Genomic DNA, 27,459 nt, shown 5'->3' on the forward strand with positions numbered 1-27,459 from the left:
TCTACCAAGTCGTGTTCTTATGTCTTGGGTTCATTCTTAGTAATTGATTTCTCTTTTTGATGCAAACATGCTTGCAATTTGTTTTGAGGTTTGTATCTATAACGACCAGAGCAATGTTTTCTTCCTATTATTGAGAGTTGTTCTTGACTTGAAAAAAATAGGGAAGTCGTCTTCCTTGTATCAATTTGAATAGTTTTAATTTGGAGGGGTGTTGAACCGTTATCAACCACAAAATACTCTTCAGTGATATAAGTCTGTTAAAAGCTTGCCAACCCAACTTCCTAATTTTGGGCCCTCACTTGGAAGTTTTTCCAATTTGCTAATCTGAGAGAAAACCAATGCAGCACATTACATTGCTATGCAACACATATAGCTATCACCACTTTTCTTGGTTAGAAATTAAGCCACCTTAGGTTGTGTGATGTGAGCATCTTGTACAAGTTTGCTGCTTGTTGCTTAATTTGGTGCACTATTTTGACACATTTTGTTGTAATTTCTTCCTACATTACCTATCTGGCCTATGAAACCTGACCCAAGTAAGGGCTTCCTTGTTTGTTGGATTGATATTTTTTTTTCTTTTGGGAGCCATAAAATCAACTAGGATTTACATGTAGTCATGGATCAGTATCCCTCAGAACTATCATGTCTCATGGCCAATTCTGCTGCACAGATAGCACAAATATAATAGCCTTGCCATAGGTTGTCAAGGGTTCTTTTGGTGAGTGAGAGCCCTTTAGATAGGGTTCATTTAAATTTATCAACAATCTGACTCAGAGAGAGAGAGAGAGAGAGAGTTTCTATCAATAACATCCCTAGTATTACGAGTTTTGTGCTATTTGTTTTGACTTTTATCTTTTTGTTTGTACGAGGACTTCTTGTCCTCTTTCCTTCTTAAAGAGTTTCTATCAATAAAACTCTCATGATAATCATATTTCCTCTTGTGCAACCTCTCCAATGAGTTGTCCAATCTTCACACTGTTTGTAGTTGTTAGATTACCTATCGACAAACCACTTATTTATACCAAAAAGGGGGTTATAGAGAAGTTCATCTCTACCACTGTCAAGTCCTTCCACTTTTGAAGCACCATGAGATAACACCCGTAACTGATCAAGGCACTTGTTCCAGAATTCCCTGATCATCCTCGTCTTTGTTGAAACAACATGCATGCATATATTCTCTGATGATTTGTTAGAAGTAGTTCAGTTTTTTGCATGTAGGCTACAGAAGCAGAGGTATAGGAGAGGGTTGGGATTCATGTTAAAAGGAATTAGAAGAAAAAAATGTGTGATTTACCTAATGATGATTGAGGGAAACTAAGGAAATATGTGCCACTCTAGGTTTGGCCCGGTCTGGGTATTGGGATTAATTTGGCCATCCTAACTCCAATTCTAAAAAACATTCAAACCTCAGACTCGCCCATTACACTGTTATACATGGCTGTAAAGTGAATTTGACATAATATTTTGTAAACTTTCCATGGATATGTAAATTTTGTTGTGAAGCAATCTTGCTTCATTATAAAACAATTTCCACCGGCCTAAGAGTAGAATGGAGGCTGCAAATCAAGATTGTCAAAAGTAGAAGCTGCAAATCAAGTTTGTCGTTTGAAATTTGTTGCCTCAGCCGTAGTTGCATTTAATGTGTTCACTTTGTTAGTTTTATCTATATATAGCTATTGTATTATGAGAGTTCAGTGTATGGGAAAAAGAAGAGAGTTAGAGAGTTTTTCCTCTTCTCAGTGTATCCTAAATATTTGAGTTAAATAATCTATTTTTCTGATTATACATTCTCTGTTGTATTTGTTTTTGTTTTGTGAACCACCATAAGTGGTTTGCACCCCACTCCCACTAACAGTGGTATCAGAGCCGAAGGTAGCTTGAATTTGCAGACATTCTGCAAAATTTTCAAGAACAGAGTGTGTTTTTCAAAAATTGCCCAGAAATCAAAGTGATTGAAATCCACTTTTGATCAGATCAACTTGAAGCTCCCAACGAGACGAGCACAACTGTGAAAACAGCGTCGAAAAAGGATTTCGGACAACTTCACACGTGCCACTGACGCCGTTCTTACGCGCTCCAATGCGCTCATGTGCCGCACGCGTTGCCAGATGACGAAGACAACGGAGACAAAGTGAAGAAGAGTTAAGTTAAATTATATAACTTGAGATTTAACAACAAAGGAACTTGTTTGGTAAAGTGGTTGACTCTCACTTCTAAATTCCAAGGGTTAACGTTCGAAACTCGGCAACTGCACTTCAAAGTTAATTTTTGTTTTGACAAGCAATTACAGTTGAGCCGAGCCGCGCCTCCAAGCCAAAGACTGAGCCTCAAGCCAAGCCGAGCCGCATACTGAGCCACGCCGCCGAGCCGTAGACTGAGCCGAGCCACCAAGCTGCTGACGTCACGCTGACGTCATCTGATCCAAAAAATTATCTAGTGCTTCTTAGAAGTCCCAAATTCCGCCAATCTGAGTCGTTCAATTATTTTTTGCTAGATCTAAGCCATTTGAAGTCCGTTTTTGGTGATCCAATAGTGCTTTCCAACTATTTGGAATATTTCGAACACATCTGTATGGTCAAAATTTGCAAATTCCATTTTGAAAATTTGCAGATTTCTTAAAGTTCACCAATGGCCAACACAAACAACTTCTTTCAGCCCCAATTTCCGAAACTCAGCAAGGAGAACTATGAAAATTGGAGTATTCAAATGCAAGTCCTACTAGCCTCATAAGATTTGTGGGAGCTAGTGGATCGAGGATATGATAAGCCAGCTACTCTCAAAGATGAAGGAAGTTTAAATGATGCATAAAAGACGAAATTAAAAGATTCAAGGAAGAGAGATAAAAATGCCTTATATCTACTCTATCAAGGCATTGATGAGTCAAGTTTTGAGAAGATTTCAGCAGCAGCAACCTCTAAAGAGGCATGGAGTATTCTCCACAATTCACACCGTGGAATTGAGAAGACGATTAGAGTTCGACTCCAGGTGTTACGTGGCAAATTTGAGATGTTGCACATGAATGAGAATGAGCCAATTTCTAAGTACTTTAACAGAACATTGATCGTTGTTAATCATATGAGAAGATATGGAGAGAAGATGGAATCTCTTCAAGTGATAGAGAAGATTCTCTGATCACTCAGTCCCAAGTTCGAGCACGTGGTTGTAGCAATAGAAAAGTCCAAGGATCTCAGTTCCATGACCACCGATAAGTTGATGGACACACTTGAGATTCATGAACAAAGGATCAACAAGAAGACTCCCTCAAGTTCTCTAGAGCAAGCTCTTCAATCAAAGCTGTCTTTTAGAGATGACATAAATGAACAAGGGGGGACATCACAAAGAAGCCGAGGAAGAGGTCGTGGTTACAATAACCGAAGTTCTGGTTTTCAAGGAAGAGGTGGAAGAGGTCCAGCTAGAGGAGGAAGAAGTCAACCACACTTTACTCTAAGAGGAAAAGCAAGAGGTAGAGGAGGTGGTTACAACACCCAATGTTCAGTGCTACCAGTGCCACAAGTTTGGGCATTACAGCAATGAATGCCGAAATAGAGCAACAACAGAAACCGGAGAGCAAACAAATTTTGCTGAGCAGGAAACAAACAAAGTTGGATCTACAGTCCTATTTGTCCACCATGAAGACACTAAAAACCAAAACAATGTTTGGCATCTAGATTCGAGAGCCAGTAATCACATGTGTGGTAAAAGAGAGCTGTTCATTAAGCTTGACGAGACTGTACAAGCACAAGTCTCATTTGGTGATTCTTCAAAGACTCCAGTGAAAAGAAGAGGCAATATTTTGATCAAGCTCAAGAATGGAGATCATGATTACATCTCCAATGTTTATTATGTTCCTACCGTGAAGAACAACATTTTGAGTATGGGACAACTCCTAGAGAAAGGATACGACATCAGCATGAAAGATTGTCATCTTACCATCAAAGACAATCATGGTAATTTGATCGCTCGGGTGAGAATGTCCAAGAATCAGATGTTTGCATTAAACATCCAACATGATGCTACGAAGTGTTTAAGTGCCATCATCAAAGACAAAGACTGGCTATGGCATTTGAGGTTTGGACATCTCAACTTTAGAAGCTTGAAACTGTTGTCAAGCAAGAATATGGTGAAAGGGCTCCCTCATATTGTTCATACTAATGAGGTCTGTGAAAGCTGTATTCTTGGCAAGCATCACAGAACTAGCTATGCCAAAGAAGTGAAGTGGAGAGCAACAAAGCCACCGGAGCTAGTGCACACTGATGTGTGTCGTCCATTGAAGCCAATGTCAAATGGACAGAATATATATTTTCTCACCGTAATTGATGATTATAGCCAGAAGACATGGGTGTATTTTCTTAAAAGAAAGTCGAAGGTGTTCGGTATCTTCAAAGAATTCAAAGCTTTTGTAGAGAAGCAAAGCGGCTACTACATCAAGACATTGCGATCAGATCAAGGTGGAGAATATACATCAGATGCTTTCGAGAATTATTGCAATGAGCATGGAATCAAGCATCAAATAACACCATCTTATATGCCACAATTGAATGGTGTTGCTGAAAGGAAGAATCACACAATCTTAGATATGGCAAGGAGCATGTTGAAAGGAAAGGGACTGCCCAAGCAATTTTGGGCTGAAGCCGTATCGTGTGCTGTGTATTTGTTGAACAGATGTCCAACCAGAAGCCTTCATTCTATGACTCCAGAAGAAGCTTGGAGTTCACATAAGCCAAGTGTCAACCATCTCAGAATATTTGGATGTGTTGCGTACACCAAGATTCCAAAAGCAAGAAAAACCAAGCTTGATAATAAGGGAGAAAAATGTATCCTTGTCGGATATGGAGATAGAACAATGGAATACAAGTTGTATAATCTCATTACCAGAAAGGTGATCATGAGTAGAGATGTGATATTTGAAGAAGAAGAAGCTTGGAACTGGAATCAAGATGAAGTTGTTAACGATGCAGACCTCATTCTTGAAGATGAAACATCAAAAGTTCCGGTTGAAATCACAAGAGAAGTTCAAGATGAGCCACAAACTCCTCCACATAGAATACCAGCACCTAGATCGCCAGTCTCTCACAGAAGTGTTGTATCATCAGCATCATCAGATGATAGCTTTTTCAAATAACCAAGACGAATGAGAAATTTGCAAGAGATGTACGAAGCTATAGAAGAAGCAGATCTGAATTTGTTCTGCCGACTCGCAGATAGTGATCCACTTACCTTCTCAGAAGCCATCCAAGAAAATAAATGGAAGAAAGCAATGGATGAAGAAATTCATGCCATTGAGAAAAATGACACATGGAAGCTTACCAGTCTACCAGAGGGGCACAAACCCATTGGAGTGAAATCGGTATACAAGACAAAGAGGAATGCACAAAGCGAAGTGCAACGCTATAAGGCAAGGTTAGTAGCAAAAGGTTACAAGCGAAGAGCTGGAATTGACTACGGAGAGGTGTTTGCTCCAGTTGCCCAATTGGAGACTATTAGGCTAATGATTTCTTTGGTTGCCCAGCACAAGTGGCAGATTTATCAACTTGATGTGAAATCTGCATTTCTTAATGGTTTCCTTGAAGAAGAAATCTATATTAAACAACCTTCGGGGTATTTTCAAAATGGTCATGAAGACAAAGTGTACTAATTGAAGAAAGCACTTTATGGATTGAAGCAAACTCCACGTGCATGGAATACTAGAATTGATCAGTATTTTCATGACAATGGTTTTGAAAAATGTCCATATGAGCACGCACTATATTTGAAGAAGGAAACTAATAGAAGCATGTTGCTTGCTTGTCTTTATGTTGATGATCTAATTTTCACTGGAAACAATCCAGCCATGTTCAAAGACTTTAAAAGAAACATGGTCCAAGAATTTGAAATGACAGATATTGGATTGATGGCTCATTTTCTCGGCATTGAAATGGCACAAAGAAAAGATGGAATTTTTATTTTCCAAAGTGGCTATGCCAAGGAAATTCTTAAGAGATATGAAACGGAAAATTGCAATCTAGTGAACACTCTTGTAGACAATGGAGTGGAGCTCAGAAAATGTATGAAGGCAGGTGATGTGGATCCAACTTATTTCAAGAGCCTAGTTGGAAGTCTTCGATATCTTACTTGCACCAGGCTAGACATACTCTACGAAGTAGGATTGATTAGCAGATATATGGAAACACCAGATCAGTCACACCTTTATGCAGCAAAGAGGATTCTTTGCTACATCAAAGGTACAATCGATGATGGTTTATTCTATAAACCAACTGATAATTTTAATCTTGTTGGCTACTCAGATAGCGACTGGGGACGTGACTTGGATGAACGGAAAAGTACTACGAGATTTACTTTCTTTATGAGAGATACAACCTTCACATGGTCGTCCAAAAAGCAAGCCATTGTGACATTATCGACTTGCGAAGCTGAGTATGTTGCATCCAACTCAGCAGTGTGCCATGCAATATGGTTACGGAACATGCTGAAGCATTTGGGATTTCCATAAGAAAAACCCATTGAGATCTATGTTGATAATCGCTCAGCAATTGCATTGGCAAAGAACCCAGTTTATCATGAAAGAAGTAAGCATATTGACACCCACTAGCATTTTATTCGAGAGCATGTGAAAAATAAAGAGGTGGAATTATTTCCTTGCAAATCTCAAGATCAGCTTGCTGATATTTTCACGAAGCCATTGAAAAATGATCTGTTCAACAGAATGAAGATAATGTTCAAGATGAAGCCACATGGAGAATCAAGATTAAGGGGAAATGTTGTAAAGTAATCTTGTTTCATTATAAAACAATTTCCACCGGCCTAAGAACCGGCCTAAGAGTAGAATGGAGGCTTCAAATCAAGATTGTCAAAAGTAGCAGCTGCAAATCAAGTTTGTCGTTTGAAATTTGTTGCCTCAGTCGTAATTGCATTTAGTGCGTTCACTATGTTAGTTTTATCTATATATAGCTATTGTATTATGAGAGTTCAGTGTGTGGGAAGAAGAGCGTTAGAGAGTTTTTCCTCTCCTCAGTGTATCCTAAATATTTGAGTTAAATAATCTATTTTTCTAATTATACATTCTCTCTCGTATTTTTTTTTATTTTGTGAACCACCATAAGTGGTTTGCACCTCACTTCCACCAACAATTTTCCCTTAGTAGTATCAGTTCAAATCCTAATACTACTCTACAAAGTAAACTAGGGGGCTGAAAAAAAATGGCTATGTGAGGTGCATATTATCCCTATGAATGGAAGTAGATGGAGTATGACATCTTTATTGATTTAATTTTTCACTAGCTTAACTCCCACTAACTTTTGCTTCACTAGCTTTGACTTCACTCAATTGTACTGTGTGGGTTGAGAAACATGGCTAGTGCAATGTGAGGTACAGAGGCCTTGCGATTATAAGTTATTGTAGTGTTTAATTTTGAGCTATTGCTGCGGTGGAATTTATAAATAGTCAAATTAAAGTTGGTTACGTTTTGCTATGATGTTTGGTTTTGTTCCCAAGTAGTGTTGCATATGATCCGTTCTTTGATTAGGACTAAAGTGATTTTCGATTATAATGCAAATTAGTTTTAGTCAAAACTCAACGTTACTTTGATTAATGACTAAAGTTTAATATATATAGATATATTAATTTAATAATTGAAGGTAAAGATGCATATAGTATGTAAATTTTTTTTAAGGTGTGTATAGTAGAATTTCTCTCTCTATATATATATATATTCAAACGATGATATTGAGAATCACTTGCAATATGGCGTGGAAGCTTTCATGGGTCTCTCTTCGGTAAGGGAAGTCTTTTATACCATTAGAAAGTAAAGAAGATGACGTGTGATTAGTGTTGAATCGTAATGATAAGATCAAATTTTTATATTAAAAATTACGTACCAAATGATGATATATCATCAATATATAAAATGCAATCACAATGACATTTATTATATCCAGTATTATTAGAAAACGTTGTTATTGTAACCAATTATGTTTTGGAATGCACATCCTGAAATATAGTACACTTTCGTTTTAAAATAATAAATTTGGTGATCTAAGATATCTCAAAAAATTGTTATAATATATTTCCTTAGGTTTTTTTAGGAGTAAAATGAAAATAAATAATGAGATGAAATCTAAAGTGAGTGTAATTTTAACGTGACAAAACACAAAAAATGAGTCAATACTTGCTATATTGTGTTGTCATATGATTAATTTCGGAAAAACTTAGGCTGTGTTTGGTTTGGGTATGGAATCATAATTCCACCCTCCTATTTCAGTGTTATGTTTGCATATAGTTTTCAAAAATAGATGCTACACCCACGTTTGAAAATTCTTTTCAGAACAAGTTTGGTTGAGTGAGTTTTTGAATTTCGAATTTTGAAATTGGATCTACCCGATCGTCTACGTGGACATCCTGCTAGACAGTTTTTGAATTTTTGGGTTTACTCGATCGTCCGCTCGGACATCCGGCTGGTTGACCGAAACAATATATATATATATATATTGCAATTGCGACCTGCTATTTTTTAATATTTTAAATAAAAAAAATATTTTCAGAATTTTTTGATTTTTTTAAATAAAAAATTTATTTTTTTCAATAATTATTTTTTTTTGAATTAAATTTTAAAAAGAGTTTGGTCATGAGTGTTGAATAGAATTTTCAATAAAGTTTTGAGCTATGTGTTTGGTTATAAATTATAAGTTTTTGAATTAAGTTTTAAAAATTCTTTTCAAAACTCATAGCCAAACAATTTTTCTTATTTCAAAACCAATTTCAAACATTCAAAACTCAAATCAAAATTCTTTTCAAAACTTATAACAAACAAATTTTCTTTTCTCAAATCATGATTCAACAACTCACAAATTCAAAATAAAACTTCATTATCAAATTATGATTCTAAAACTAAATTAGGCGCTACCATAGATTTTATTTGATGTTTAATTGTTAAAAAATTTCTCTTGACTAAAATTATCTTTAATTCTTATAGGGGTAAATTATACTTTGCACCCTGCATTTTATACAAAATCTCACTTTAATCTCTACACATCAAATTGTGACATTTAACCCCCTGCACTTTTGGTCAAGTGTCACATTAATCCTTCTGTTAATAGTGAGGCTAACAGAAGTGATCCTTTAAGGAGCTAAGTGTCACAATTTTGATGTGTAGCAACTAAAGTGGGATTTTGTGTAAAGTGCAGGGATGCAAAGTGTAATTTATTCTCATATGTTTTTCATGTGACTAACCTCTGTTAATGAGACTAATAGAAGGGTCAAAGTGACACTTGACCAAAAGTGCAGGGGTTAAGTGTCACAATTTGATGTATAGGGGACAAAATAAAGTTTGATGTAAAATGCATGGGATGCAAAGTATAATTTATCTTTTTTATAGTGTAAAGTGTACAAGTCTACTCTTATCTTATTATAATTGAAGTTTCAGGGAACATAGACTAGACTGAGTGATGACACATAATTTATTTAAATAAAATTTCTGTCATTTACTGCATTACTCAGATGGGATGTGGAAGTGAAGGTGCAACAACTTTTTTTTTTTTTTTTTTTGGGAGTCACAATTTGATGGATTTTATTGTTTAATAAACCAATGCACTTTATTAGGGAGTATTTGGCATGAATTTATTATCTTGAATTAAGATACATATGTCAACTCATTAAATCAACTTTGTTGCAAAACTTACCTGCGAAAGTATGGAACTTGCTGGCACTAAATTTTTTTTTTTTATAGGAACTAGTAAATTGGTCCGAATTGGTTCAAATCATAGAATTTGGTTTGGTTTTTTCAGAAGATGGGTTGTTTCTGATTTTAAAATAATCAAGAATTGTTGACCATGGTTGAACACCCTCGTTTCTTCAACTTTGTTTTCCCTAGCTTTTGTTTCAAGAAGACAAACTTCGTATGGTCTAAACTGGATGCGCAAGTCCTTTAATAGTTGAATTGTCACGGTAGACCCCAACCCATTCCAATTTGTTGTTTTGAGAAAATTAGTTCTGTTGCGTACTTAAAAGAGTTCATGACACGTGGCCTGTATTAGGCCTAATTTGGCTATCCCAAATCCAACCTTAAACATCGTTTGTATGGGCTGAAATTTGGAGGGGGGGTGGACCATCCTCAACCACAAAATACTCTTCGACAATAGAAGTCTGCTAAAAGCTTGCCAACCAACTTCCTAATTTTTGATCCTCGCTTGGAAGTTTTCCCAATTTGCTAATCTGAGAGAAAACCAATTGCATTGCTATGCAACACATATAGCTCTATCACCACTTTTCTCGGTTAGAAATTGCGCCACCTTGGATTGTGTGCTGTGAGCCTCTTGTACAAGTCTACTACTTGCTGCTTAATTTGGTGCACTATTTTGACACATTTTGCTGCAATTTCCTCCTCCATTACCTGCCTTGCCTGCAAAACCTGACCCAGGTAAAAGGCTTCCTTCTTTGTTGGATTGACATTTTTGCTTTTGAGTGCCATAAAATCGACCAGGATTTACTCATAGTTAGGGTCAGTATCCCTCAGAACTATCATCTCTCATGGCCAATTCTGCTGCACAGATGGCACAAATCTGATAGCCTTGCCATAGGTCATCAAGGGTTTTTCTGGCGAGTGAGAGAGTCCTTCAGGTAGGGTTCATTTAAATTTATCATTAGTCTGACTCAGGGAGTTTCTATCAATAAAACTCTCATGAGAATCATATTTCCACCCATGCAACCTCTCCAATGAGTTGTCCGATCTTCACACTGTTTGTAGTTTTAGATTACCTTTCGGCAAACCATGTATTTATAACACAAACCGTGTGATTCGAGCTACAAGTTAAAAATAACCAAACTGTCTTATGGTAAGATAACTAAATTTTTATATTAAAAAGTACATTTAATATCGATACATCAAATGCAATTACAATGGCATTTTTGTTTAGATCGTGAGAAGAGATGAGAAAAAAAAATATTGTGATTTCTTATTTTCTTATTTTTTATTTTTCATTGCTTCCATTGGAAATGCTTACCTATTGGAAATGCTTCCATGTGAAGTTTCTTATTGCTCCACGGAAATCCTTCTCCATCTCAAGGATTTGGGTATGGCCGCCTCTGCCTCTGCTGCCGCTGGTGTACGTGGTGGTGCTGGTCGTCTTCCTCTTCTCTGTTATTTTCCTCGTCCTTCATGGAGTTTGACTTCCTAAGGAGAGAAAAGAAGGACTCTGTTTTGGGGAAATTTTGAATTTTTTTTTTTTTACTAAAGCAATCTGAGCCACCCATTGTTAAGTGGGTGATGTGGCCCAATCTGGCCATCCCCTGGAGGAAGCACTGGAGAGAGCTTACTGGAGAGGATCCGGACTCCGAACCAATAACTCTTCATACTTTTTTTGTAGGGATGTACAAAAATATTTAAAAAAAGTTATGTAAACCCATTTATTGACTAAAGTCTTGCCTGAATTCTTTTTTTTTAAGTTGCCAATCTATGGTAACGCGAAGTTAGACCTCTACCAGGTCTTCTCCGTATGTCATGGGTGTGGATCCTTAGCGGTTTCTTTTATCTATTGTGAACACGATTACAGTTTATTTTTATTTTTGCGTCTCCATCACACTATTTTTAAAAAAAAAAAACTGCTAAAGCCACGTTTTCTTCCTCTTTCTCCAGATTGTCTCAGCTTAAAAAAAATGGGGAGGTCTTTCCCGATTTTGATATTCTTAATCTGGAGTTGGAGACTTTTCAACGATAGGAGTTTGCTGAAAACTTGGTAGCCCAACTTCGTAATTTTGGGCGCTCACTTGGAAGTCTACCCTACCCAATTTGTTGATTTAAGAGAGAACCAAAAGATTTACCATGTTGCGTTGCTAATTTATGTCACATTTGGCTATCACCACTTTTCTCTGTCAGGAATTGTGCCTCCTTGGCTTGTGCCATGGGAACATCATGTAAAATTCTACTAGTTGCTCAATTTGGCGCGTTATTTTTACACATTTTACTACAATTTCTTCTACCAATACCTTCCTTGTTAGCGATACCTAACCCAAGTAAGGGCTTCTTTTTTTGTTGGATTGATATTTTTTCCTTTGAGAGCAAAAAATTGACCGGGTTTTGCTCATAGTTGGGGACTGTAAGGTGGATATTGACTAGGTCAGGCCAGGCCAGGCTTCATTACAAATTAATTATATATATGTCAACTTAGTCTTACCGCGACTTGGTATTGAGCGTAGTTTGGCTATTCCAAATCTAGCTCTAAAAAAAAAATTCCAATCCCAAACCACCCCCATTGTGCTCGTATATATGGGTTGTAATTTGGACCTCTGAACAAATCCTTCTATAGTTGAATTATTTGCAATGTGACAAGCCTTATCCAAATCATATTCCTCAAGTTTTGTTTTTATTATACAACATAATATTTATTAGGGAAAAAAAATTACACAAACTCATGATTGGCCTATTCATAGTATTCCAAAGAGAAAAAGAAAAAAACATTAATCTCAAATTATTCAAGTTTGGAAGTTCAAACTACAATTACTACTTAGTACATAATACATCACATTGTCCAAAGTTCAAATTCAAATTACAAAAACATCATATCGTCCAAATAGTTCTACTTTCATAGCCTTGAAAGCTTAAGAAAACTAACCATAGCTCAAAGAACATTCCCACTCCATGAAATTCCAATGTGCACAAAAGTTGTCATTCTTCGACAGTCTCGCAAGTTCACTGTTCACAATAACCCCTATAGAAAAATAGCAATATGTGAACATAGTACAGAAGAAACAAGATAAAGGATATTTTTTATGGAAAAATTACCAATAAGTCCTATTTTGCTCTTAAGATTACTATTGACTCCTATTAAGTTTCAATATATACAATTAAATCCTATTTGTTATAAAATATTCCCAAAACGTCCATTCCCCTGTAATGGTGTATCTTATTCCAATTTTACCCTTCTTATTTAATATGAACATTGAATAATAATTTTATAAACAATTTTAACTTACTTAAAATTAATTTCAACAATTAAAAATATTTTTACTATAAAATTGTATATAAAATAAATTATTTATGAATATTTTGGTTCATATTTTAATGATAAAAATAAAAATAAAATAAAAATATTATTATGAATGATTGAACTTTTTAAAAAAAAAATCATAAATAAAAAAGAGAATAGGACTTATTTATTAATATTGAAATTTAATATAACTCAATAATAATTTTCAAAACAAAATAGTACTTATTTGTAATTTTTTCATTGTGATTTATGAATTTTTTAATACAATATCATAATTTTTACAATTAAAAAAATATAATTTTACTTAAATTAAAAATATTTATGAAATGATTGTTCATATTAAATGAGAGGTAAAATTGGGATAAGATATAGAATAATGCTATATACACCAATTAGTGTACTAACTACTGTACTAACTAGTGTACCAACATATGAGGTGGCATATACACTAGTTAGTACATTAATTGGTGCATGTAGCACCACCTTAAGATACATTATTACGGGGAATGAACCTTTTGGAAACATTTTATAACAAGTAGTACTTAGTTGTCGATATCAAAACTTGATAAGACTCAATAGTTGTCTTAAGAGCAAAATAGGACTTATTAATAATTTTTTTTTTCTTTTTTTAAATTTCATGAAAATGAGAAAGGGGAAACGGGCCTCACTTTTCAGTCCTCAATAGAATTTTTGTAAGGAAAATGATATAGAAATCTATTTTCTAAATTAGTTTTAAAATTTAGTGATGTGTAAAACTGATGATTAGATAATAATTACAAAAAATATGAGAGAGAGTTGTCTTAAATATTTGAATAGACCACCACATTATCAGGTTTAAAAAATAGATCTAACTTTTAAGTTAGTGTAGTACTACTCATTTTGTAATCAGGGGCAGAGGGTGCTTGGGCTCAGGAGGGTCACGTGCCCTCCCTGACTTTTGCATTTTATTATTATTTTATTTTTATTTTATTTTTTTTTTAAGTGTGGTCTGCCTTTACTTTCACACACACAGTTAAACCCACTGACCACTCACACACACACCACACGCTAGACGCCCACGTTTGTATTTTTATTTATTTATTTATTTATTTTAAGGAATTCCAATCCCAATCAAATATTGATACATAACTTTTTTTTAGGTGAGTACACACAACTCCAATTACAATAAGGTTAAAACTCTAAAACCCTATAAGTGTATAAAATTCTTTATTTTTTTATTTATTCACAGTACTTGTGAAATATCTTCATATTTTCTTTACCTTCTTTGTCTCCCTTTGTTGTTTTGCAATTTACCGACTCGCAATTCACCAAATTAGGATCACAAAACACAGATTTGGGACCACACTACAACTTTGGTATCTTCTTTTCATTTACAGGTAACTTTATTATTATTTTTTTAACTTTTAAATAAAAATTATGAGTATTAATTTATAATTATTTGTTAAGTTTTGATTTGTAAATTTTTTTTATTTGTTATTATTTATGTTAAAATAAGAGATTTTGATATGCTAAAATTATGAATCTTAATTGGTGGTGATTTATATTAAAATTAGGGATTTTGGTTTGTTGTTGTTTGTGCAAAAATTAGGGATTTGATTTGTGCTAAAATTAAAAATATTAATTTGCAGTGATTTATATTTAAATTAGGGATTTTGATCTGTTATAATTTGTGCTAAAATTAAAAATTTTGATTTGTTATGATTTGTGCTAATTTAAATTTTTTGATTTGTATTAAAATTGAAGATTTTGATTTGTGGGGGGTTTGAGATTTTGATTATGAATTTTTATTTTGATTTTGAGTTTTTTCAAACAGTCATGGAGAAATATTTCAAAAGAAAATCAAAGTGGGAATCATCTCTTTCTCAAGAAAAAGATGAAAATTATTCTTCCGCAAAACAAAGTCGCATAGAAATCAACTTAGTAGACCTTCGTGCAGATCCAGGACTACGGCCTCGGATTATTGACTATAATGCTAATGATCGAGACCGAATTCGTAGGGCATATCTACAAAAAGGTCCTTGTCAACATCGTGATCATAATTTTTCACAAAAATCATTTGGACAAAAACTTCGGCGATTTAATCAAGCTTGGTTCAGTGAATTTCCTAATTGGTTGGAGTATAGTGTAGCAAAAGATGCAGCATTTTGTTTATGTTGTTGACTTTTCAAACCCGAAATATTAGTTCGAAAAATTATTATTATGTTATTGTTATTGATTGGGGAAGAAAAAATTTGAGATTGTAATCAGTGGGTGCCCCCCTATATTAAATTCTTGGCTCCGCCACTGTTTGTAATCCTACCTTAAGTTCACATGAATCATATAATGTTTTTTAAATGATGGCATACATGTTGCATCAGCCCATCCAATATTGTTTGTTGTCATTTTGAAACGAAGAACATATAACAATATTGCCATAAAGTTATAGATTTTCTATACCCAAAATCTCTTATTCCCTTCAAAATATGAAAGTCTCGAGATATGATTGTGCGATTGAAAATGCTTTCGATATATGGGAATAAGAATTAGAATTTTGGGTAAGAAGAACCGTGCCATTCCGTAAGTACAAGCTAGAGTTACACGATTTTATCTAAAAGTAGATCACAAAAACATTATAAATAAACAAAACAGTAAATCTAAAAACGTACCTAGAAGTATAGAACTTATTGCGAAACAATGCCTTATCAACTTCGGTTTCCTTGTCCCGTCCTTTTCTGTCTTCTCGGCTTGTGTTGCTTCCTTCCAAAGGTCTCTATGAACCACTCGTGATACCTTGTGGTTATTGTGTGCCCAATAACTATCCCAACCACTATCCCACTCACATATCCCATGCATATGACAATCCAATCAACTGTACTTGGGAACATTGAATCATTTTCTTCTTCGAAGTTCAATGGTGGTGCCTTTGGCTTTCCACATTTCCTTGACAAAGGATCTCCGCACAATCCTAAATTCCCCTCATAGGAATTGTTCTCGAATGTGTTTAATTGCATCCCATGTGGAATGGGTCCAGTGAGATTGTTATTTGACACATTTAAAAATTCAAGGAAAGTGAGAAGTGCTAGTTGCTGAGGGATTTCTCCTGAGAGCTTGTTTTGAGAAAGGTCCAAAGATTCAAGGTTTGTTAGGTTCCCCAAGCATGATGGGATTCTACCACTAAGGTCATTGTTGGAAAGGTTGAGAACTTGAAGCCCCTTGAGGTTTCCAATAAATTCTGGAATCTCCCCTTCAAATTTGTTGCTTGAAAGATCAATGGCAGTAAAGATATTCAGGATCTGCTTATATTCTAAATTTACACCTTTGATTGTAATATTCATCTCGAAGTAATAGATAGAAATCCATGGAAGGCTGATATTTAGGGGAAATTCTATGGGTGCGTACAAATATGTCGTCTTGTTGACATCAAAAAATTTCATTGCAATCCAATTTTGAAAGTATTTTGCTGGCAAATTGCCTGTAAAACCATTATGAGAGAGGTCAATGATGCGCAAATTTGGAAACCCTAGCTTGATTTTAGGACTCTCAATTGCACCATAGAATTTGTTGGATCGCAAGATAAGAACCTGTAACTTTGTAAGATCTCCTAACCAAAAAGGAAATGTATCTTCAATCAAATTATGTGAGAGATCAAGAATCCCAAGCTCAATACAACTTGCTAATGATCTTGGCACCTTCCCCTGTAATTTATTACCACTAAAGTCAATCATTTTCAATTTGTTTCCTTTCTTGTATGAGTGAGGAATGGGACCTTGAAAGTTGTTGTCTTTGAGATTTAGAACTAACAGAGAACTTAAGTTACTCAAACATGGTGGAATAGTTCCAGTGAAGTTGTTACTAGACAAATCAAGTGCGTAAAGAAAGCACAATCGACAGATCAATGGCGGAAGTTCTCCTGTTAATCCGTTGTATGCGACACGATAAGATTGGGTGGATAGTGGTGGAATTGGCAATGGTCCTTTTATCATGTTATGAGAAAGGTGTAAAATGATTAAATTATCCCATGGAATGATATCTGGATGTTGCTCAAAGCCTGTTAGAAAGTTTTCTTGAAAACGTATAACCTCTAGAGTTTCTACACTTGTGTTCAACATCCATGCAGGAATTTGGCCATAAATTTTGTTTCCAACAAGAGATAGCACCTCAAGTCTGTCTTGGAAGCGCAAAAAATTTGGGAATTCCATCAAATTGCATGTATCCAATATTAAAACCTTTAACCTTGGAAGAGTGTTATTGGAAGTGGTTTTGCTCGACACTGTTAATTTGTTTATGGACAAATCGAGATAAGAAAGTTTCCCGAGCATCAAAAAATTTTCAAGTTGCAAGTTGCCAAGGTTATTGGAAGCAAGATGAATTATTTCAAGATTCTTTAGCTCAAAGAATGATCTTGGGATTGAGCCTTGTAATTGATTATCATCAAGGTCAAGTGAAATTAGATGGGTTAGGTTCGTTAACTGAGATGTTAGTTCACCACTTAAGTGATTGGAGGATAGGTTTAACAAAGTAAGTTGAGTTAGGTTTAAAAGAAATGATGGGATCGAACCGTATAGATTGATTTCACTAAGGTGCAATTCAGTGAGTTCAATTAGCTTACCAAGAAATGGCAGGGTCCCTACATTAAATTGGTTGGATGAAAGTGACATGTAATTGAGTTGGGTCAAATTACCAAGTGAAACTGGAAGGGACCCTGAGAAATAGCAGTCAGAGAAATTTAACACATTCAAGAAATGAAGATTTCCAATCGAATCTGGTAGCTTCCCTGAGAAACTGGTGTCAGAAAGTGTCAAATACTGAAGAGGGCTGACTGGGTGAAATTTGGGCAAATGACCAGTGAGATTTTTATTGAAACGCACATTGAGAACTTGAAGCTGTGGTAGATAGAATATGCTTATTGGGAACTCACCACGCAACCCACAATTTTCCAGGACGAGGGTTGTCAAGGAAGTTAAGTTGGCCAATGTATCAGGTACTTCAGAAGATATGCTCACGTCATTGAGACGAAGCACTTTGAGGTTAGTCAAGTTTTGAAGTAGGCTTCTCAGACCAGGCTTTTCAAGTTTCAGTAGTCCTGAATTTGATGAGTCTACATTGAAAGAAAGATCAATGGAAACCAATTTGGACAATTTTGAGATTTCCAAAGGGATTTGACCGGAAAATACAGAGGAGGAAAGGTTGAGACTTACTAGCCCTGAGAGATGGCTAATTTCTGATGGAATGCGAGAGTAATCGAAGTCATTATAAGCAAGGTTAAGTCGCTGAAGGTGAACTAGGCTGAAGAGGCTGCTGCTTGAATTGATAGAACCGTGGAGGAAACTGCTGCTGAGGTCAAGGCCAATCACATGACCCGTATCCTCATCGCATTTGACACCATCCCATGAGCAGCAGTTGCCACTATCTCCTTCGAGCTTCCATGATGCAACCTTCGGATAAGCAGAAGGATCACTAGAAGTGGATTTGTCAATTGAAAAGCTTTGTTTGAATTGCAACAGGGCGGAGCTCTCGTCTGCATGGCATAGTGGCTGCTCAGCAGACAAAGAGTTAGCCATTATTGTTATAAGATGAAAGCAGGAGAGTGATAAGAAGAGTACATGCATGAACAGAAAGAGATGCAAAGAGGAACCCATATTCAGTTTACTTGATTTCTCTGAGCACTCTTGGATGAAAGAAAGACAATGCTAACATGGAGCTTTTTATAGACAAGATTTTTAGTGTTGGATTGGTTGGGGTGTTTGTTTGGAAAGATTGGAGGGGGGTTTGGATTTCATGTTCATTTTATGAAGGAGTGTGTTGTTTGGTTGAAAATTGGTAGGCCGAATTATGAGTCCAAACAAGCTTCGTGTCCTTCATGTGTGGGATTGTTGTATCTTAGAGGGGGAGGTAAGATATTTAGTGGGATAACAATCTAATGGGATTAACTCGTAAAAAGATATCCCCCACCCTAAAATACATGTATCTTAATTTTATTTATTTTTTTAATTTTTTCAAATGATGATATAAAAATTCATTTTTAAGTAATGGGATAAATATTCAATTTTTTTTTTTTTTTTAACAATCACATAGACAAATTGTTTAGTTTCGTTATGTATTGTACTTATGCTACATTTCTTTAGGCAGAAAACATTTTTTAAAAAATGTTTTGTATTTGGACAGAAAATGGCAACGGAAAATATTTTTCTTGGTTAATGAAAAGCAAGCCTATTTGGATAGAAAATATTTTTCACTTTCAAAAGGGGGAAAATGTTTTCCAAACTAAAATTTTATCAATGTCACCACACCACCACCTCCACTCTCACCTCCACCACCACACCACCATCACTACGGTTACTGCCACCATCACCATCGCTCCACCACCATGCCACCACCTCCACCACCACCATCACCACCACCACCACGGCATCACCAAACATAGAAAAAAATTTTCTTCGAAAAACATTTTCTAGAAAAAAATATTTATTAGAAAATGTTTTCTGCCCAAGCAAATAGAGCGTTAATAAAATAAAATTAAATTAAAGGTCTCAATTAAAAAATAAAATAAATTCATTTAATTTTTAATGATATTTTGTTTATTTAATTTTTTAAAAGTTCTAGTAAATAAATAAAATATTAAAGACAAATTTAGTATTGTTATTACTTAGTAAATAATTAAAAAATATAAAATTATGCCATTTTCTTTTTTAGTTATAAGGTGCATATGGTACACACCTTGTACATAGTGTTTTCCAAAAACATATTCATTCATTTTACACTTGAGACATAAAAGTAAAAATATATATGTTGATGTTTATATTAGGATTCATGACCAAGCCATTTGATTTCTGAAAAAGAAATGGAAAAATATCACCTTTAAGCATTTGACAATAAGTTGCTTTTTCAACTTAAAATTTAATTTAATTGGTAGTTGTTTGTGTACATGAATTGAAAACTCACCAAAAGTATACAAACTTAATGGTGTTTATATTAGTCAATATACCCGTATAACAAGATTTTAAGCGATCACCAATTTAAATAGCTCATAAATTATATCTATAAATATCAAGGGGAAGTTTGTGATCATTTCGCCAAATGTGAAGGCACGTTTGTATATTTTTACTAAGCGCCGTTTATTTTTATATAAAATATTTATATAAAAAATATTTTTCTTATAAATTGATTTTACATAGAAAAAATATTTTTTTTTTTGTTTTTTGTTGTTTAGCTGACACTTGAAACAAAAATATTTTATTGTCTAAAAGAAAATTTTTGATTAAATAAAGTGTTATTTATGACTTTTTAGTGAGCTAAGATATTTAGGCTCTATTTGTTTTGATATAAAACATTTTTGTCAAAAATATTTTACTAATTTTTTGCTGTTTGGTTGAGCAAAAAATAAGTAAATCATTTTTTAAGGAAAATAATTTTGCATCATTTTTCCAAAAATAATTTACCTTTAAAAATTTCACAAGTCAATTTTATAAAGTTGACTCTCACTCATTACCTTTTCAACGCATCTATCATTTTTAAATAAGTATCTTAGCTCATTAAAAATCGTAAATGATACTTTATTGAATCAAACTTTCTTTTTTAAGTAATAAAATGATTTTGTTTCAAGTCTTCGTTTGTTTCGATATAAAATATTTTGCACAAAAATATATTTTTGTTTTTATTTTTTGGCGTTTGGTTGTCACTTGAAAATAATTTCAAAAATTTCAAAGAGTGGGATTTAATTTTCAAAATTACATGAGGCGGATAATATTTTAAATAAATTTTAAGTAATGTATTTGTAATTTATCCTATATTTTTTTATTAATAGAATTTCTCCGATATATATTAATATATGATGATGGCGACAAACTCGCCAAATGGTGTGCGAAAGTTTTCATTGGTCTCTCTTGGGTAAGGAGGAAGTCTTTATACCATTAGAAAATAAAGAACGGGCAGTGTGATTTGCGTTGAAGAGTAATGGTAAGATGACTAAATTTTTATATTAAAAATTACATACTAAATGATATATCATCTATACATCAAATGCAATTAAAATGGTATTTTTGTTTAGATAGTGTGAAGAGATGAGAAATGGTATTTTGTTATTTTGATTCTTAAAGTTTTCAATTTGAATCAATTTAGTTTTATTTGTAACGTTTATTTACATTAGTAACATGAATATGGATCAAAGATAGTTTTGATCCCTAAAATATACGTGTCTTGTCATTTTAGTCCTTCAAGTTTTAAATTTTGTTATTTTAGTCCAAAGGTATCAATTTGAGTCAATTTGGTTCTAACTAAAATAACAAAATTTAAAATTTGAGAGATTAAAATGACAAGAAATACATACTTTAAGGACCAAACTGTCTTTTATCCAATGATAAAGTATTTTTTTCATTATCAATGCAAACGAACGTTCAACCTGGGATCAAATTAACTCAAATTGATAATTTTGAGGACCAAATGACAAAATTAAAACTTAAGAAACTAAAATGAAAAACAACGCATACTTTAGGGACTAAAAATGTTTGGGCAAACTTCACTTTATATGGTTTGGGCCATGTGCAATTTAATGAAAAAGACGAAAATATCCCTATATTTTTTTCATTTAATTGGATGGCAAAGTGCACTTTAACCTTCTGTATTTTATTCCATGTGCAATTTATCTCATTAAACTTTGAAAATGAACATGTAATCTCTAGAGGTGTAAATCTGGCCTGACCCGGCCCACTCGGGCTTGGGCTTGACCTGGTCCATGTTGGGCCTTGCGGGCTCTTGCCAAAATTCGGGCTGGATCGACCCATAGGTCAAAAAATTAGGCCCAGGCCCAGCTCAGGTCCATGGGGTATTTGAGTCTTGGGTGGACCGACCCAGTGGGCCTAGGCCTGGCCTCAAGCTTGGGCCGACCTAACCATTTTTTAAAATTTTTTCTACCAAAATTTTATTATTTTTCACTGAAAAAGATACTGGGCCTCGGGCGAGCTGAGCCTTAGACCGGACCTTAAGCGGATTGATGGGTTGGACCACGAACTGGGCCCACAGGCAGGGCTGGACTTCAAAATGATGGCCTAGGCCAAGGCCTAGGGACTCGAGCTGTGCTCGGGCCTGGGTCCAAACGGGTCGAGTCCACCCCTGGCCGTGGTCGGGCTTCGAGCCGCCTTTGGGTCTCGGGCCATTTTTACACTCCTAATAACCCTCTTATATTTGCCACTATTTCACACTTGCTGTTAAGTTTGATGAAATTTTTAACAATGCACTTCAATTCACAAATCACGTGGGAGTTATGTGATTATTTTCATTTTCAAACATTAAGGGGGTAAACTACCCGTGGCCCAAATTACAAGGGGTAAAGTGAAATTTGTCCAAAATATTTTTTGTCCTTATTTTGTAATATGCCAATAACATTTTTTCTTTTTCCTTTTTTTTTTCTTTTTTTTATAGTAAAACTAGATTACGACTAAAGGAGTCATTGCTATTCCACCAGCTCCAACTCTTAACCTTCTGCTCACCACACCCTAAGATGTGACTATGATCACTTGACCAATGACACTTTATTAGGGAGTGTTTCGTATGAATTTATTATCTTGAATGAGAAACCTTATGGTATATATCCCTCAAAGGATGTGTACTGTATAACTACAAGATAAAATGACATAACTTTATACTTTTTGAGTCATAACTAAATTTTTTTTGGGTCATAATTAAATAGAACATGAGATATAATTACAGATCTCATGAATCATAGCTAAAATAATGTCATAATTATAAAAAAAAAAAAGTGACATAATTAGAGGTGTATATGGTACACTATTTTTCAAAGGGTGTATATTTAAATTTCCCTTAAGATACATGTTGAACTCATTAAAATAAACTTTGTCGCTAAACTTAGGTGCGAAATTTTGTAACTTCTTTGGCATGAAAGTCGTCCCTGCTGTGCAAATGTGCATCTGGTGGGGTTTATTTTAGGTTCTATTTTAGTAATTTTAATTGTTTATTTTTTAGGAGATATGGAGTATATATGTAAAAAAATAAATTAATCGGACATCAATGCTACTTTCATGAAACCACATTTGTTTTCAGTTTTATACTTACAATTTTATTTGCAATTCATTTTTTATCTACAAGTGTGATTTGATGAAAGTGTTATCGATGTTTGATTAATTTGATTTTTTATAGTATATTTTACTTAATATTTTTTAAAAAATGAACCATTCAAATTATCAAAATAGAACTCAAAATGAGTCTCACGAGTAACCCCTTATCCTTTTTTTATAGGGATGTACAAAAGAAATTAAAAAAAGCCATGTGAACCCGTTTATTGACCAAAGTCTTACTTCAATTCATTCTTCTTCTTTTTTTCTTTTTCGTAAGTTGCTAATCTATGGTGAGTCCAGATCCCCTCCTTATCTTCTCTCCTTCACTCCCTCCGTGCAAAGGCTGAGATTCAACAACCAAGATCCAACGGCTTAAAAAAAAAAATGAAAACAATTGAAATCATAAAATTTCCCGCTCCCCGCTGCTATACATACACAGGTTATACATTCACCTCACTCTCACTCTCACTCAGCCTTATACTCACCCTTTCTCCTTCACAAAGCTATCCTCACAAGCGACCAGTCCCGTGGGCGACCCACTCTTGACGACGACGACTGACTCTTACTCTTACTCTCACTCTGCTTTTTTTTTTTTTTTTTTCCCCCTTTGCTGGTGAACTTTTTGCTGAATTGAAGATTCTTATACATTCAATTAAACCAAAGAAGACCCCACAATGCTTGACTATCTCAGAATCTCATCAAGGCTTTTTTTTTTCTTCACCTCTTTAGCTATTGAAAAGATATTTGGACGAAAGATACATCTGAATGGACTAAATAGATATGCAAATTGGACCTTCCACTTCATACTCTTTTATTGGTCATTATTCTATTTTCTTTGTTAAAAATGGACTAGCTCAATAGGCAGTTTTATACTCACTCTCACTCTCACTCTGTTCCCCTCCTTGCTGGTGAACTTTTTGCTGAATTGAAGATTCTTATACATTCAATTAAACCAAAGAAGACCCCACAATGCTTGACTATCTCAGAATCTCATCAAGCCTTTTTTTTTTTTCTTCACCTCCTTAGCTGTTGAAAAGATATTTGGACGAAAGATACATCTGAATGGACTAAATAGATATGCAAATTGGACCTTTCAGTTCATACTCTTTTATTGGTCATTATTCTATTTTCTTTGTTAAAAATGGACTAGCTCAATAGGCAGTTTTAGAGCATCTCCAACCCATCCTCCATATCTTCAAATATGGAGGATCCTCTCCCAAAAACAACTCCAACCCATCCTCTATATCCTCCTCCCAAATGGAGGAGGATGAATTGATCCTCCAAATATAGAGGGAGGATGAAAAAATGGAGGAGACTCTAAAATACTATTCACTCTATATTTCTTAATTATATTCAAAATAACTTTTAATGTGTAAATTTAATTTTTATAAAAATGACATCAATAAAAAGTATAAAATCATACCTTTAAAATGAGTATAATATTAAATATGTTTTACAAAAATTTTAAAATTAAATATTTATTAATGAACAAAAATTACTTTTTGATTGGAGTTTGAATGAAGGAAATGAAGGTTTGTGGTTGGAGTTTGAATGAATAGTGACCTCCTCTATATTTACTTTTTGAATAAAAAATATTATTTCCATCCTCTTGAGAAGAGGATGTGGTTGGAGATGCTCTTATACTCACTCTCACTCTCACTTTGTTTCCCCCCCCCCCCCTTGCTGGTGAACTTTTTGCTGAATTGAAGATTCGTATACATTCAATCAAACCAAAGAAGACCCCACAATGCTTGACTATCTCAGAATCTCATCAAGGCTTTTTTTTTTCTTCACCTCCTTAGCTGTTGATAAGATATTTGGACCAAAGATACATTTGAATGGACTAAATAGATATGCAAATTGGACCTTTCAGTTCATACTCTTTTATTGGTCATTATTCTATTTTCTTTGTTAAAAATGAACTAGCTCAATAGGTAGTTTTATACTGACTCTCACTCTCACTCTGTTTTTTTCCCCTTTTGCTGGTGAACTTTTTGCTGAATTGAAGATTCTTATACATTCAATTAAACCAAAGAAGTCCCCACAATGCTTGACTATCTCAGAATCTCATCAAGGCTTTTTTTTTTTTTTTTCTTCACCTCCTTAGCTATTGAAAAGATATTTGGACGAAAGATACATCTGAATGGACTAAATAGATAGGCAAATTGGACCTTTTAGTTCATACTCTTTTATTGGTCATTATTCTATTTTCTTTGTTAAAAATGGACTAGCTCAATAGGCAGTTTTATACTCACTCTCACTCTCACTCTGTTTTTTTTTTTCCCCTTTTGCTGGTGAACTTTTTGCTGAATTGAAGGTTCTTATACATTCAATTAAACCAAAGAAGACCCCACAATGCTTGACTATCTCAGAATCTCATCAAGGCTTTTTTTTTTCCTTCACCTCCTTAGCTGTTGAAAAGATATTTGGACGAAAGATACATCTGAATGGACTAAATAGATATGCAAATTGGACCTTTCAGTTCATACACTTTTATTGGTCATTATTCTATTTTCTTTGTTAAAAATGGACTAGCTCAATAGGCAGTTTTATACTCACTCTCACTCTCACTCTATTTTTTTTTTCCCCCCTTTGCTGGTGAACTTTTTGCTGAATTGAAGATTCTTATACATTCAATTAAGCCAAAGAAGACCGCACAATGCTTCACTATCTCAGAATCTCATCAAGGCTTTTTTTTATTATTATTCACCTCTTTAGCTGTTGAAAAGATACTTGGACGAAAGATACATCTGAATGGACTAAATAGATAGGCAAATTGGACCTTTCAGTTCATACTCTTTTATTGGTCATTATTCTATATTCTTTGTTAAAAATGGACTAGCTCAATAGGCAGTTTTATACACGCAAACACAGACGTCGTTTACTAATGGTTGATCATATTCCCAACCACATTTAAATCTTAGAATCTACACCTGATCATCACACAATGCCATATACGATCCTTCTGATAAAAGGTAGACCCAACTCTGGATTGAAGATACTGAATTTTTTGTTGCTGTATTGTTATTTCTCACAACATGGAATCAACAATTTTGTGCTTAACCTGTCATTTTTTAGATAGTAAAGTTGAAATTTAGAAGCAAAATGGCATCTATGTATCAGTAATCCGCTTGGAGAACTCTAGTTCACAAAGTACTCGGGTTCGTACACAGATTAGTTTGCTCACAAGGGAACTCTGGTTCGCGAAGTGAGGGCAAAGCAATGGGTTAGGTTTGGGGAGTGGGTCGCCGTCGAGAGAGTCGCCGGTGAGACGGGTTCAGTGAGGTGGAGGAGACGAGCGTGAGGGCTCTAGTTTGCGAAGCAAACAGAAAGGGGGTGAGCTCGAAAGGACCTGGGTTGGGTTTAGGAGTGGGTCACCGTCTGGGTCGTCGTCGGGAGTGGTCGCCGATGATGATGGGTTCGGTAGAGGAGAAAGGGGCTGAGCTCGAAGGGGACTGAGTGAGAATGATACACAAAAGCTGTATAACTTGTATTTTCGTTTGGGCGGGAAACTGAAATTTTAATTTCATAATTTTTTTTTTTTAACCGTTGGATCTGCAACAACTGATCTCAGTCGTTGCACGGAGGAAATGAAGGAGGATGATCAAGGAGGGGATCCGAATTGGTAACTCGAAGTTAGACCTCTACCAGGTCTTAGCAGTTTCTTTTATCTTTCTATTGTGAACATGATTACAATTTATTTTGATTTTTGCATCTCTAACTGCTAAAGTCGTGCTTTCTTGCTCTTGCTCCAGATTGTTCTCAGCTTTAAAACAATGGGAAGGTCTTTCCCTTTTCGATTTTGATATTCTTAATATGGAGTTGGAGACTTTTCAATTATAGAAGTTTGTTGAAAACTTTGTAACCCAACTTCTCATTTTGGGTGCTAACTTGTAAGTCTCCCCAATTTGTTGATTTGAGAGAAACCAAAAGATTTACCATTTGTGTTGCCAATTCATGCCACATTTGGCTATCACCACTTTTCTCTGTCAGGAATTGTGCCGTATTTTTTACTTTTTATTTTTTATTTTTTTTGCGAACAATGGTTTCTCACTTTGATGAGAAAAGAAAAGAAATAATTGTAATTTCTCATTATTATGTTTGGATGAATAAAACAGAAGAGAATATGATTTCTCACTCATCTTGTTTGTATAGAGTAAATAAAAGAAAAGAAATGAAATGAAAGTGTTGTGTTTTATTTTACCAAAATAATCTTTCATATTAATAAGTTATATTTTTTATGGAGATGGGGTAACTGCTGTAGTGACTGTTGTGCCTCAATTTGAGGTGTATTATGATCTTATTTTTATGATCCGAACTGTTCATTTTGTAGGGTTTGTTGAGTACTTCATGCCTACCAAAAATCATATTAATCGGATATCAATAACGATATGATCGAATTGCATATTTTTTATGTTGTTTCTCAAAAGAAA

The 27,459-nt window shown here is 34.6% G+C and overlaps 1 protein-coding gene and 1 pseudogene across 1 annotated transcript; one reads left to right on the forward strand and one right to left on the reverse strand.

The window, feature by feature from the left end:
• The first annotated feature begins 5,773 nt into the window (after nucleotides 1–5,773).
• On the forward strand, nucleotides 5,774–6,490 carry LOC145796184 (secreted RxLR effector protein 161 pseudogene; annotated as a pseudogene).
• A 9,168-nt stretch (nucleotides 6,491–15,658) lies between these two features.
• LOC145796185 (receptor-like protein 6) lies at nucleotides 15,659–18,517 on the reverse strand. The gene has a single exon (XM_082881216.1). It carries the CDS (start codon nucleotides 18,515–18,517, stop codon nucleotides 15,659–15,661), a length of 2,859 nt encoding a protein of 952 aa, XP_082737342.1.
• Nucleotides 18,518–27,459: the final 8,942 nt, after the last annotated feature.

The sequence above is a fragment of the Camellia sinensis genome, chromosome 7, assembly GCF_055761805.1.
Source record: "Camellia sinensis isolate YWXY chromosome 7, ASM5576180v1, whole genome shotgun sequence".
NCBI lineage: Eukaryota > Viridiplantae > Streptophyta > Magnoliopsida > Ericales > Theaceae > Camellia > Camellia sinensis.